The sequence below is a fragment of the Leuciscus leuciscus genome (assembly GCF_965113295.1).
Source record: "Leuciscus leuciscus genome assembly, chromosome: 16".
Lineage (NCBI taxonomy): Eukaryota > Metazoa > Chordata > Actinopteri > Cypriniformes > Leuciscidae > Leuciscus > Leuciscus leuciscus.
In genome coordinates this window covers 41746981-41762522 of record NC_138740.1, presented here as the reverse complement: position 1 = coordinate 41762522, position 15542 = coordinate 41746981, and the positions used below count along the sequence as shown (strand labels likewise).

The 15542-nt window shown below is 39.7% G+C and overlaps 2 protein-coding genes across 2 annotated transcripts in view; both read left to right on the top strand.

The window, feature by feature from the left end:
• The window catches only part of LOC309476944 (uncharacterized protein), a 93216-nt gene that overhangs the window by 51146 nt on the left and 26528 nt on the right, over positions 1-15542 (top strand). The window lies entirely within an intron of this gene.
• jak2a (Janus kinase 2a) overlaps positions 1-15542 on the top strand; it is a 36411-nt gene that overhangs the window by 17071 nt on the left and 3798 nt on the right. The window contains exons 12-19 of the mRNA XM_082140075.1: positions 276-427; positions 1485-1635; positions 1708-1841; positions 9181-9235; positions 9421-9555; positions 9661-9785; positions 12347-12519; positions 12620-12737. Of these exons, the coding sequence (XP_081996201.1) occupies positions 276-427; positions 1485-1635; positions 1708-1841; positions 9181-9235; positions 9421-9555; positions 9661-9785; positions 12347-12519; positions 12620-12737 (1043 nt within the window). The remainder of the gene's footprint in view (positions 1-275; positions 428-1484; positions 1636-1707; positions 1842-9180; positions 9236-9420; positions 9556-9660; positions 9786-12346; positions 12520-12619; positions 12738-15542) is intronic.

Genomic DNA, 15542 nt, shown 5'->3' with positions numbered 1-15542 from the left:
TCTCCATTTAAATAGACAAAATGGTAGCGGTCAGATAGGTATGATTTGAACCAGCTTAGTGCTTGTCCTTGAACACCTTGTGTGTGTGTGTGTGTGTGTGTGTGTGTGTGTGTGGGGTTCCACTGGAGCGTATCCCCTGGGTTCTTCTAACTGTCCCTGTGTGTGTGTGTGTGTGTGTGTGTGTGTGTGTGTGTGTGTGTGTGTGTATAGTTCTGCTGGAGCGTATCCCTTGGGTTCCACTAACTGTCCCTGTGTGTGTGTGTGTGTGTGTGTAGTTCTGCTGGAGCGGATCCCCTGGGTTCCCCCGGAGTGTGTGCAGGACAGCCGGAGTCTGAGTCTAGCGGCGGATAAGTGGAGTTTCGGCACGACGCTGTGGGAGATTTACTGTGGAGGAGAACATCCACTCGCTGCCCTCGACTCCTGCAAGGTGAAGCACACTTTCAGTGCGACACCTCACATAGCTCACGGCTAACGTCATTTACGGCTTTTCAGCCACGGATCTGATCGTTTTCCGGATCACAAAAAAAACCTATGTATATATGTATATATATATATATATATATATATATATATATATATATGGGGGGGGGGGATATATATATATATATATATATATATATATATTCTTCGATACCACATCAAAAACTACTAGCCTAACTGATAAAGTTCAAACATTATTATTACTCTGCTGTCACTTTAAGACCGAATAAAAACATCCGGATTCTTCCTCCACTGATCACTGACAGCCGAGAGAACACTTGCTGAGACGGCGTTTAGACACAATTGTGTGTGTATGTGTCCGTTCAAAGGCAAGTAAACGTGAAAAGAGGAATCAATTCGGTGTTCTCTCTCTCTCTGCGCTTCGGGTGTGTGTGGCTGTTCGCACAGATAAAGCGTGAGTCCTGATTTACGCCTCTTCTTCTGCGTTTAAAATGATTTGAATGTGTAAATTGGCAAGACAAAACACGTCCAAATGACAAACTTTCACTCTATGATGGATAAATGTTGCAGTTAATCCACGAATCGCATGCGTGAACCGTGTGGAGCTGATCCGTACGCATCATGATCACCTGCGATCTGACTACAGCTAACCATCTCTCTCTGCGCTGCGCGTGATTGGCTGCAGCTAACGATATCTCTCTGTGCTGCGCGTGATTGGCTGCAGCTAATGATCTCTCTCTGCGCTGCGCGTGATTGGCTGCAGTTAACGATCTCTCTCTGTGCTGCGTGTGATTGGCTACAGGTAACGATCTCTCTCTGCTGCGCGTGATTGGCTGCAGCTAATGATCTCTGCGCTGCGCGTGATTGGCTGCAGTTAACGATCTCTCTCTGCTGCGCGTGATTGGCTGCAGCTAATGATCTCTCTGCGCTGCGCGTGATTGGCTGCAGTTAACGATCTCTCTCTGCTGCGCGTGATTGGCTGCAGCTAATGATCTCTCTGCGCTGCGCGTGATTGGCTGCAGTTAACGGTCTCTGTCCCACAGAAGCTGCTGTTCTACGAGGATAAGCACCAGCTCCCAGCGCCGAAGTGGACCGAACTGGCTAGTGTGATCAACAACTGCATGGACTACGAGCCGCTGCACCGGCCCTCGTTCAGAGCCGTGATCCGAGACCTCAACAGCCTCTTCACGCCAGGTGAGCTAATCACACGCGCGCACGAGAGGCTAGCTAGCGCAGTGCTGACTCCTGCGTTCCTGTGCTCCTCAGACTACGAGCTGCTGGTGGAGAGTGAGACGCTTCCCAGCAGGAACCGGCCGGTGGGTTTCGCTGGAGCCTTTGAGAATCCGGACCCCACTCAGTTTGAGGCCAGACACCTGATCTTCCTCCAGCTGCTGGGCAAGGTGAGCTTCGTCATCATCAGCATCATGACTGGGGTCGGGTATCGTTTGAGTTTTAACCATTCCGATTCTTATTGATTCCTAATTTCGATTCCAATAAGGTAAAAAAAAATCATGAACACAAATCAACAGGCTAAAGAACTCTTACACAAGGAGCGTTTGCCTGTGGTTTAAAAACACCATAGAAGAACAACTAGCCGAACTAATATACATTTCAAGCATTATTAATGACAAGTAAACACTCAGTAATAAAAAATAACAGATCAAAAATTAGCAATTGCAACAAATAGATACAACTGAACAAAGATATGATTGAAATGTGATTGAAGTGTTTTAAGATTTTCAGGTATTCAGGTTCACAAACTAATCAAATGTAAAATAACTGCACTTTATAAATAAAATATACATTAAAAATATAGTTATAAAGTTATCAGTGAAGAACAAGTGAATGTTCTCTGTCTTTTGTTGTTTGATTAGTGTTATTATAGAGCGGGAATATTAGTGTTATTATAGAGACAGCAGGAATATTAGTGTTATTATAGAGCGGGAATATTAGTGTTATTATAGAGCAGGAATATTAGTGTTATTATAGAGCTGGAATATTAGTGTTATTATAGAGCGGGAATATTAGTGTTATTATAGAGACAGCAGGAATATTAGTGTTATTATAGAGCGGGAATATTAGTGTTATTATAGAGCTGGAATATTAGTGTTATTATAGAGCGGGAATATTAGTGTTATTATAGAGCAGGAATATTAGTGTTATTATAGAGCAGGAATATTAGTGTTATTATAGAGCAGGAATATTAGTGTTATTATAGAGCAGGAATATTAGTGTTATTATAGAGCGGGAATATTAGTGTTATTATAGAGCAGGAATATTAGTGTTATTATAGAGCAGGAATATTAGTGTTATTATAGAGCGGGAATATTAGTGTTATTATAGAGACAGCGGGAATATTAGTGTTATTATAGAGCAGGAATATTAGTGTTATTATAGAGCAGGAATATTAGTGTTATTATAGAGCGGGAATATTAGTGTTATTATAGAGCGGGAATATTAGTGTTATTATAGAGCAGGAATATTAGTGTTATTATAGAGCAGGAATATTAGTGTTATTATAGAGCGGGAATATTAGTGTTATTATAGAGACAGCAGGAATATTAGTGTTATTATAGAGCGGGAATATTAGTGTTATTATAGAGCAGGAATATTAGTGTTATTATAGAGACGGCAGGAATATTAGTGTTATTATAGAGACGGCGGGAATATTAGTGTTATTATAGAGCGGGAATATTAGTGTTATTATAGAGCAGGAATATTAGTGTTATTATAGAGCAGGAATATTAGTGTTATTATAGAGCAGGAATATTAGTGTTATTATAGAGACGGCAGGAATATTAGTGTTATTATAGAGCGGGAATATTAGTGTTATTATAGAGACGGCAGGAATATTAGTGTTATTATAGAGCGGGAATATTAGTGTTATTATAGAGACGGCAGGAATATTAGTGTTATTATAGAGACGGCAGGAATATTAGTGTTATTATAGAGCGGGAATATTAGTGTTATTATAGAGACGGCAGGAATATTAGTGTTATTATAGAGACGGCAGAAATATTAGTGTTATTATAGAGCGGGAATATTAGTGTTATTATAGAGACGGCAGAAATATTAGTGTTATTATAGAGCGGGAATATTAGTGTTATTATAGAGCAGGAATATTAGTGTTATTATAGAGCGGGAATATTAGTGTTATTATAGAGCAGGAATATTAGTGTTATTATAGAGACGGCAGGAATATTAGTGTTATTATAGAGACGGCAGGAATATTAGTGTTATTATAGAGACGGCAGGAATATTAGTGTTATTATAGAGCGGGAATATTAGTGTTATTATAGAGCGGGAATATTAGTGTTATTATAGAGCTGGAATATTAGTGTTATTATAGAGACGGCAGGAATATTAGTGTTATTATAGAGACGGCAGGAATATTAGTGTTATATTAGAGACGGCAGGAATATTAGTGTTATTATAGAGCAGGAATATTAGTGTTATTATAGAGACGGCAGGAATATTAGTGTTATTATAGAGACGGCAGGAATATTAGTGTTGTTATAGAGCGGGAATATTAGTGTTATTATAGAGACGGCAGAAATATTAGTGTTATTATAGAGACGGCGGGAATATTAGTGTTATTATAGAGACGGCAGGAATATTAGTGTTATTATAGAGCAGGAATATTAGTGTTATTATAGAGACGGCAGGAATATTAGTGTTATTATAGAGACGGCAGGAATATTAGTGTTATTATAGAGCGGGAATATTAGTGTTATTATAGAGACGGCAGGAATATTAGTGTTATTATAGAGCTGGAATATTAGTGTTATTATAGAGCGGGAATATTAGTGTTATTATAGAGCGGGAATATTAGTGTTATTATAGAGACGGCAGGAATATTTGTGTTATTATAGAGCTGGAATATTAGTGTTATTATAGAGCGGGAATATTAGTGTTATTATAGAGACGGCAGGAATATTAGTGTTATTATAGAGCGGGAATATTATTGTTATTATAGAGCGGGAATATTAGTGTTATTATAGAGACGGCAGAAATATTAGTGTTATTATAGAGACGGCGGGAATATTAGTGTTATTATAGAGACGGCAGGAATATTAGTGTTATTATAGAGCAGGAATATTAGTGTTATTATAGAGCAGGAATATTAGTGTTATTATAGAGACGGCAGGAATATTAGTGTTATTATAGAGACGGCAGGAATATTAGTGTTATTATAGAGCGGGAATATTAGTGTTATTATAGAGACGGCAGGAATATTAGTGTTATTATAGAGCTGGAATATTAGTGTTATTATAGAGCGGGAATATTAGTGTTATTATAGAGACGGCAGGAATATTAGTGTTATTATAGAGCGGGAATATTAGTGTTATTATAGAGACGGCAGGAATATTAGTGTTATTATAGAGACGGCAGGAATATTAGTGTTATTATAGAGCAGGAATATTAGTGTTATTATAGAGCAGGAATATTAGTGTTATTATAGAGACGGCAGGAATATTAGTGTTATTATAGAGCGGGAATATTATTGTTATTATAGAGCGGGAATATTAGTGTTATTATAGAGACGGCAGAAATATTAGTGTTATTATAGAGACGGCGGGAATATTAGTGTTATTATAGAGACGGCAGGAATATTAGTGTTATTATAGAGCAGGAATATTAGTGTTATTATAGAGCAGGAATATTAGTGTTATTATAGAGACGGCAGGAATATTAGTGTTATTATAGAGACGGCAGGAATATTAGTGTTATTATAGAGCGGGAATATTAGTGTTATTATAGAGACGGCAGGAATATTAGTGTTATTATAGAGCTGGAATATTAGTGTTATTATAGAGCGGGAATATTAGTGTTATTATAGAGACGGCAGGAATATTAGTGTTATTATAGAGACGGCGGGAATATTAGTGTTATTATAGAGCGGGAATATTAATGTTATTATAGAGCAGGAATATTAGTGTTATTATAGAGCAGGAATATTAGTGTTATTATAGAGCAGGAATATTAGTGTTATTATAGAGACGGCAGGAATATTAGTGTTATTATAGAGCCGGCAGGAATATTAGTGTTATTATAGAGCGGGAATATTAGTGTTATTATAGAGCGGGAAAATTAGTGTTATTATAGAGTGGGAATATTAGTGTTATTATAGAGCGGGAATATTAGTGTTATTATAGAGCAGGAATATTAGTGTTATTATAGAGCGGGAATATTAGTGTTATTATAGAGACGGCAGGAATATTAGTGTTATTATAGAGCGGGAAAATTAGTGTTATTATAGAGCAGGAATATTAGTGTTATTATAGAGCGGGAAAATTAGTGTTATTATAGAGCAGGAATATTAGTGTTATTATAGAGCGGGAATATTAGTGTTATTATAGAGCAGGAATATTAGTGTTATTATAGAGCGGGAAAATTTGTGTTATTATAGAGCGGGAATATTAGTGTTATTATAGAGCGGGAATATTAGTGTTATTATAGAGCAGGAATATTAGTGTTATTATAGAGCGGGAATATTAGTGTTATTATAGAGACGGCAGGAATATTAGTGTTATTATAGAGACGGCAGAAATATTAGTGTTATCATAGAGACGGCAGGAATATTAGTGTTATTATAGAGCGGGAAAATTAGTGTTATTATAGAGCGGGAATATTAGTGTTATCATAGAGACAGCAGGAATATTAGTGTTATTATAGAGCGGGAATATTAGTGTTATCATAGAGACAGCAGGAATATTAGTGTTATTATAGAGCGGGAATATTAGTGTTATCATAGAGACAGCAGGAATATTAGTGTTATTATAGAGCAGGAATATTAGTGTTATTATAGAGCGGGAAAATTAGTGTTATTATAGAGCGGGAATATTAGTGTTATTATAGAGCGGGAATATTAGTGTTATTATAGAGCAGGAATATTAGTGTTATTATAGAGCGGGAATATTAGTGTTATTATAGAGCAGGAATATTAGTGTTATTATAGAGCGGGAATATTAGTGTTATTATAGAGACGGCAGGAATATTAGTGTTATTATAGAGACGGCAGGAATATTAGTGTTATTATAGAGCGGGAAAATTAGTGTTATTATAGAGCGGGAATATTAGTGTTATTATAGAGCAGGAATATTAGTGTTATTATAGAGCAGGAATATTAGTGTTATTATAGAGCGGGAATATTAGTGTTATCATAGAGACGGCAGGAATATTAGTGTTATTATAGAGACGGCAGGAATATTAGTGTTATTATAGAGCGGGAAAATTAGTGTTATTATAGAGCAGGAATATTAGTGTTATTATAGAGCGGGAATATTAGTGTTATTATAGAGCAGGAATATTAGTGTTATTATAGAGACGGCAGGAATATTAGTGTTATTATAGAGACGGCAGGAATATTAGTGTTATTATAGAGCGGGAAAATTAGTGTTATTATAGAGCGGGAATATTAGTGTTATTATAGAGCAGGAATATTAGTGTTATTATAGAGCGGGAATATTAGTGTTATTATAGAGAAGGCAGGAATATTAGTGTTATTATAGAGCGGGAAAATTAGTGTTATTATAGAGCGGGAATATTAGTGTTATTATAGAGCGGGAATATTAGTGTTATTATAGAGACGGCAGGAATATTAGTGTTATTATAGAGCGGGAAAATTAGTGTTATTATAGAGCAGGAATATTAGTGTTATTATAGAGCGGGAATATTAGTGTTATTATAGAGCAGGAATATTAGTGTTATTATAGAGACGGCAGGAATATTAGTGTTATTATAGAGCGGGAAAATTAGTGTTATCATAGAGACAGCAGGAATATTAGTGTTATTATAGAGCAGGAATATTAGTGTTATTATAGAGCGGGAAAATTAGTGTTATTATAGAGCGGGAATATTAGTGTTATTATAGAGCGGGAATATTAGTGTTATTATAGAGCAGGAATATTAGTGTTATTATAGAGCGGGAATATTAGTGTTATTATAGAGACGGCAGGAATATTAGTGTTATTATAGAGACGGCAGGAATATTAGTGTTATTATAGAGCGGGAAAATTAGTGTTATTATAGAGCAGGAATATTAGTGTTATTATAGAGCGGGAATATTAGTGTTATTATAGAGCAGGAATATTAGTGTTATTATAGAGACGGCAGGAATATTAGTGTTATTATAGAGACGGCAGGAATATTAGTGTTATTATAGAGCGGGAAAATTAGTGTTATTATAGAGCGGGAATATTAGTGTTATTATAGAGCGGGAATATTAGTGTTATTATAGAGCGGGAATATTAGTGTTATTATAGAGACGGCAGGAATATTAGTGTTATTATAGAGACAGCAGGAATATTAGTGTTATTGAATATTAGTGTTATTATAGAGACAGCAGGAATATTAGTGTTATTATAGAGCGGGAAAATTAGTGTTATTATAGAGCGGGAATATTAGTGTTATTATAGAGCGGGAATATTAGTGTTATTATAGAGACGGCAGGAATATTAGTGTTATCATAGAGACAGCAGGAATATTAGTGTTATTATAGAGACAGCAGGAATATTAGTGTTATTATAGAGCGGGAATATTAGTGTTATCATAGAGACAGCAGGAATATTAGTGTTATTATAGAGCGGGAAAATTAGTGTTATTATAGAGCGGGAATATTAGTGTTATTATAGAGCGGGAATATTAGTGTTATTATAGAGCAGGAATATTAGTGTTATTATAGAGACGGCAGGAATATTAGTGTTATTATAGAGACGGCAGGAATATTAGTGTTATTATAGAGCGGGAATATTAGTGTTATTATAGAGCGGGAATATTAGTGTTATTATAGAGCAGGAATATTAGTGTTATTATAGAGACGGCAGGAATATTAGTGTTATTATAGAGCGGGAATATTAGTGTTATTATAGAGACGGCAGGAATATTAGTGTTATTATAGAGCAGGAATATTAGTGTTATTATAGAGACGGCAGGAATATTAGTGTTATTATAGAGCGGGAATATTAGTGTTATTATAGAGCAGGAATATTAGTGTTATTATAGAGCAGGAATATTAGTGTTATTATAGAGACGGCAGGAATATTAGTGTTATTATAGAGACGGCAGGAATATTAGTGTTATTATAGAGCGGGAATATTAGTGTTATTATAGAGCAGGAATATTAGTGTTATTATAGAGCAGGAATATTAGTGTTATTATAGAGCGGGAATATTAGTGTTATTATAGAGCAGGAATATTAGTGTTATCATAGAGACAGCAGGAATATTAGTGTTATTATAGAGCGGGAAAATTAGTGTTATTATAGAGCGGGAATATTAGTGTTATTATAGAGCGGGAATATTAGTGTTATTATAGAGCAGGAATATTAGTGTTATCATAGAGACAGCAGGAATATTAGTGTTATTATAGAGCGGGAAAATTAGTGTTATTATAGAGCGGGAATATTAGTGTTATTATAGAGCAGGAATATTAGTGTTATTATAGAGCAGGAATATTAGTGTTATTATAGAGCAGGAATATTAGGCTGCTGTCACTTTAAGAGCTGCATGGATCCAATATACTGATACACATGAGAACAGAAAACAGAGTCTCTCGCACTTGAATGGTTTAAAATCATATTGAATTGCTCACAAAGGAATCGATAAGAGGAATCTAAATGTACATAGAGCAGGAACAAGTATTCGATTCCCAACCCTACACACTGCTCAGCTGTCCCGCTTCAGCCCTGTGACTCCCGTGTGTGTGTGTGTGTGTGTGTGTGTGTGTGTGTGTGTACAGGGTAACTTCGGCAGCGTTGAGAAGTGCCGCTACGACCCGCTGCAGGACAGCACAGGTGAGAGCTCTTCCTCACTCCTCATCACTCCTCCTCCTCCTTCTTCCTCCTCACTCCTCATCATCATCACTCCTCACTCTTCCTCTCTCCTCCTCACTCTTCTTCCTCCTCCTCACTCATCATCATCACTCCTCCTCCTCCTCCTCCTCACTCCTCCTCCTCCTCCTCACTCCTCCTCCTCACAGGTGAGGTGGTGGCGGTGAAGAAGCTTCAGCACAGCTCAGCTGAACACCTGCGCGACTTTGAGCGGGAGATCGAGATCCTGCGATCACTGCAACACGACAACATCGTCAGATACAAGGGCGTTTGTTACAGCGCAGGTGAGAGACTGATGCATGCTGGTCCTGAGGCGGCACATATACACGACTCATCCCCCTCTCTCTCTCTCTCTCTCTCTCACACGCACACTCTCTCTCTCTCTGCAGGTCGTAAGAACTTGCGGCTGGTCATGGAGTTTCTGCCGTTTGGTAGTTTGAGAGATTATCTTTCGAAAAACAAGGAGCGTTTCGACCACATGAAGCTCCTGCTGTACGCAGCTCAGATCTGTAAGGTGAGGTTTCACACACACTCTCACACTTCATTAACCCCCTGAGGTCGCGATAGGCTCGTTTTTTTCCTTATCAGTGCAAAAAATAAATAAAAAAAATTACTTTTTATCTTATATGCTTGTGTTATACATCAATCGATCCTGTTAAGTGTGTATTATTTTTGTGTATACTCACAATAAAAACAAAGTGTTGTGCTTTTCGCCAAATAAAGAAAAATAAACACGAAGCGAGTTCTGCCTCCTCTCTGTCAGTGAAGTCCATTCTGAAACGCGTCCGAAAATGAACAATAACTCAGCGAATACTCAGTCAAACAGGCATACAGACACACAGGCATGAAGCTTGAATTCTCTTCTTTTAAATGAAGTAATTTATATAAAAAATATTCTCTGTTAATGTAATCTTTATGAAAAGAGAGAGATGTCACTCGTTCTCATCTCAGCTCATTACGTTATAATCGGCCCCGCCCACGGAGAGCGCGCGCTATTCAAACGCAAATGACTGAGACGATCCCATACAAACTGTGAACGCCCACATATCAGCTCGAGAAAACACATCAAGTTTATTCAGATAAGTGTAGTTGTCTACACTGTCTCGCAGCGCTGTGAGGAATAATAATAATGGAAAATGTACCTCAGAAGTGCTGGTATTTCGAGGAGCAACGGATGGAATACTGTAGTACGTTTTTTTTCATTCTCAAGTAAATCGCGTTTCTGTGTGTGAATGAATGAACGGCAGAGATGCGCTGTTTACCACAACTCGCAAAAAGACAGTTTAAATTTGAATTGCGTTTCTGTGTGTGAATGAATGATCTGCTTTTAGCAAACTATTTTGCTATACTGAGTAAAAATCGACTGAAATATGTTGAAATAAAATGTATTTGTATAAGCAACGTATTAAACTGCAAATTAACATTTATATTCCTTATAATAAAAACGAAAGACCTCTTATGAAAGACAACATTTCGTTGATTAGTTTTGGATAGCTTACACATTTTTACTGTAAAATATCTGCCACCTCAAATAAGCTTTTGTTTGCCAATTTTTGCTAATATGTTAAATATAGTATGTTTTGTCAATGTAGGCTATATTCGAATCCTTAACTTTGAAATATGTATGATAAAATGTATACTTTAGTTTTTACAAAGAAAGATTACACTTCAATTGTTGTTGTAATTGTAACCTTTTTAATAAAAAAAATATATTTACAAGGTAGATGTAAACAAATTTTAAAAGGTAAATATTAGCCTTTTCTTAAAAATTTTTTTATTGTTTTATTATTGACAAATTTGGGGAGAGGATACATATTCCAAAACTGAAAATACAGTATGAGAATTAACTGCACAATTACTAGACATGTTTTCCTTGGATATTATACAATTTGCAAGCACAATTTGTAAAAAAAAAAAAAAAAAAAAAAAAAAAAATTTACATGCTTCCAACTGTGACCCAATTTGGTAGAATAAATATATATATTATATATATATATATATATATATATATATTATATATATATATATATATATATATTGCTCTTGCATTCTTTCTTGTGGCTATACGCTGATTTCACGCAGCCGTTATTTTGAAATCGAAAGCGAGGCTCCGGTGGGAAGAAAACCGGAAGTGTCGCCTTTAATCACAGGAGAGTCGTGAATGCGATGGCGTATTGTTGTGTTTAATGATGTTGTGTCAATTCTAAAAATGTACATACATTTCTTTCATACTTTAGACTATATACAGTGAAATTCATTTATAAATATATTTTTTTTATATATATCATTCAGAATGTAAAAAAAGAAGCAGGAATGAACTACATATCCTATATTGAATATTAACATCCAATAGTGTAAATCGCGGCAGCAGCTTCAGGTTGGTAATCCAAGGCATTGTTGTTTATCTTTACTTCCGGGGTTCTTCCCACCGGAGCCTCACTTTCGATTTCAAAATGGCGGCTGCGTGAAATCAGCGTATAGGTGACACACCTGAATGAATGGCTCATTAAGTATGCGGGCCCCATTGTCTCCTCAGGTGTGAATCACTAAATATGCATGATGCTGTTGAATGGTTGACGCCCCTTGCGCATATTGCCTTTACAAACAAACAGTGTTTTACAAGATTTAAATCAATGTATTGTGTTATGTGAATGATAAGGGCAGGATGATTTTCACATCATTTTGAAGAAAAAACTCTAGGCAATGACATCCATTAGTCAAAAGTCTTATTGACACATATTTAGTATGTGTTTTGTGGCCTTATTTCAGAAACTTTAGTTTTTAGTTTTTTCAATAACCATGCATAAACATTATTCTCTCAAAAATACAAACATGTACATGCATGTTGCTCACATATTATGGTAGCCCTGTTTGTGCTAAATAGAGTGTAATTATACCTTTGCCATTAATATGTTTATAAGCAACTGAAAAAAAGCACAAATGTCAGGGCATGTCAGAACATCTCAAGGACCCCAAAAACCCCTCAGACCCCAGAGGGTTAAGAATAACCGTGAGCGTGATGCGTGTCCGTGTCCGTGTCCGTGTGTGTGTGTGTGTGTGTGTGTGTGTGTGTAGGGGATGGACTACCTGGCGTCGAAGCGTTACGTCCACAGAGATCTGGCCACGAGGAATATCCTGGTGGAGAGTGAGTTTCACGTGAAGATCGGAGACTTCGGCCTGACTAAAGTCCTCCCTCAGGATAAGGAGTATTACACGGTCCGCGAGCCCGGAGAAAGCCCCATATTCTGGTGAGAGCTTCACTACTCATCACACGCTGGTTTATGAGTGTGACTCAGCATGATTGATGTGCTGATGATGATGATGATGATGATGATGTGTGTGATGAAGGTACGCCCCGGAGTCTCTGACCGAGAGCAAGTTCAGCGTGGCGTCAGACGTCTGGAGTTTCGGAGTCGTTCTCTATGAACTCTTTACATACAGTGACAAGAGCTGCAGTCCTCCAGCAGTAAGTGACCCTTCAGTGCCGGTGCAGATCTGTGTGAGATCGTCTCAAAGCAGACGTGTGACATCAGAACAGACACATTCTGCTTAAACAACAACAACTTAATAACGGAACAAAATCATTTAAAACAAGAGCCAGAGCAAATACTTTACATTGTATCGACATTTTTATATAGAAACAATACAGAAACAAACTATCTGTGAAATGAGATAATAGTAAAATAGTGACTAGGGGTGTAAGAAAATATGGATACATGTTGAGAATATTGCGATAGGTTTGGCGATACAGTATCTACTCTCAAAAACACTATCAATATTCATTCATTTGTGTGAGTGTCTTTGTGTTCGGTTTAAACCCGACCGCAGGGTTATCTTAGATGCCAGACTGTGACGTGGAGAAGCGTGCATCGCTAACATTACCATTAGACGTTACAATTACTAATAATCAGTGATGGGAATAACGGCGTTATAAATAAACGGCGTTATTTTTTTCAGTAACGAGTAATCTAACTAATTACTGTTTCCTCCATTACAACGCCGTTACCGTTACTGTCAATAAAAATGCGGCGTTACTATAATTGAGCTCACTGAAGCGGTTTTCATCCGAGTAGGCTCTCTCTCAGCCATAGGAGCTGCAATGTTTTTTCTCTGGTGTGTGAGTGTTTATGAGGCGCGGGAATCGACAAAAGCGAAGCGAATGCCGCGAGAACGCGCTCGACAGTGCACGAGAGAGACCGAGTGTGTCCGAGAAGGCGCTCGACAGTGCGCGAGAGAGGCCGAGTGTGTCCGAGAACGCGCTCGACAGTGCGCGAGAGAGACCGAGTGTGTCCGAGAACGCGCTCGACAGTGCGCGAGAGAGACCGAGTGTGTCCGAGAACGCGCTCGACAGTGCGCGAGAGAGACCGAGTGTGTCCGAGAACGCGCTCGACAGTGCGCGAGAGAGACCGAGTGTGTCCGAGAACGCGCTCGACAGTGCGCGAGAGAGACCGAGTGTGTCCGAGAACGCGCTCGACAGTGCGCGAGAGAGACCGAGTGTGTCCGAGAACGCGCTCGACAGTGCGCGAGAGAGACCGAGTGTGTCCGAGAACGCGCTCGACAGTGCGCGAGAGAGACCGAGTGTGTCCGAGAACGCGCTCGACAGTGCGCGAGAGAGAACGAGTGTGTCCCAGAACGCGCTCGACAGTGCGCGAGAGAGACCGATTGTGTCCGAGAACGCGCTCGACAGTGCGCGAGAGAGACCGAGTGTGTCCGAGAACGCGCTCGACAGTGCGCGAGAGAGACCGAGTGTGTCCGAGAACGCGCTCGACAGTGCGCGAGAGAGACCGATTGTGTCCGAGAACGCGCTCGACAGTGCGCGAGAGAGACCGATTGTGTCCGAGAACGCGCTCGACAGTGCGCGAGAGAGACCGAGTGTGTCCGAGAACGCGCTCGACAGTGCGCGAGAGAGACCGAGTGTGTCCGAGAACGCGCTCGACAGTGCGCGAGAGAGACCGAGTGTGTCCGAGAACGCGCTCGACAGTGCGCGAGAGAGACCGAGTGTGTCCGAGAACGCGCTCGACAGTGCGCGAGAGAGACCGAGTGTGTCCGAGAACGCGCTCGACAGTGCGCGAGAGAGACAGAGTGTGTCCGAGAACGCGCTCGACAGTGCGCGAGAGAGACCGATTGTGTCCGAGAACGCGCTCGACAGTGCGCGAGAGAGACCGAGTGTGTCCGAGAACGCGCTCGACAGTGCGCGAGAGAGACCGAGTGTGTCTGAGAACGCGCTCGACAGTGCGCGAGAGAGACCGATTGTGTCCGAGAACGCGCTCGACAGTGCGCGAGAGAGACCGAGTGTGTCCCAGAACGCGCTCGACAGTGCGCGAGAGAGACCGAGTGTGTCCGAGAACGCGCTCGACAGTGCGCGAGAGAGACCGAGTGTGTCCGAGAACGCGCTCGACAGTGCGCGAGAGAGACCGAGTGTGTCCGAGAACGCGCTCGACAGTGCGCGAGAGAGACCGAGTGTGTCCGAGAACGCGCTCGACAGTGCGCGAGAGAGACCGAGTGTGTCCGAGAACGCGCTCGACAGTGCGCGAGAGAGACCGATTGTGTCCGAGAACGCGCTCGACAGTGCGCGAGAGAGACCGAGTGTGTCCGAGAACGCGCTCGACAGTGCGCGAGAGAGACCGAGTGTGTCCGAGAACGCGCTCGACAGTGCGCGAGAGAGACCGAGTGTGTCCGAGAACGCGCTCGACAGTGCGCGAGAGAGACCGAGTGTGTCCGAGAACGCGCTCGACAGTGCGCGAGAGAGACCGAGTGTGTCCGAGAACGCGCTCGACAGTGCGCGAGAGAGACAGAGTGTGTCCGAGAACGCGCTCGACAGTGCGCGAGAGAGACCGAGTGTGTCCGAGAACGCGCTCGACAGTGCGCGAGAGAGACCGAGTATGTCCGAGCATAAATACTTTATTTATAAATAAATTACACATATCAGCATTTGAATAATCTCTGTAGCATAGTGGTATCATATGCAATGTTTTAATTAGTTTATATAACAAACTCCAAAATAACCTGCAGGGAACGTTCAAACATATTTGTTTGACGGTTGTGAGCACGTGCGGCAAACACGACTAGAATTTGGCTAAAATAACCTCTGATGATGACGTTCTCTGTAGATTATGAAAATAAACCCCAAAAAGATTATATTGTATTATTATTATTTATGTTGATACATTGTTCAGTATTATATTGAAAACACTTTTTGTTAAACTTACTATTGTGAGGAAGAAAATACTTCAAGTAGGCTATACAGAATGTCTACCAGTTGTAAAGGTGT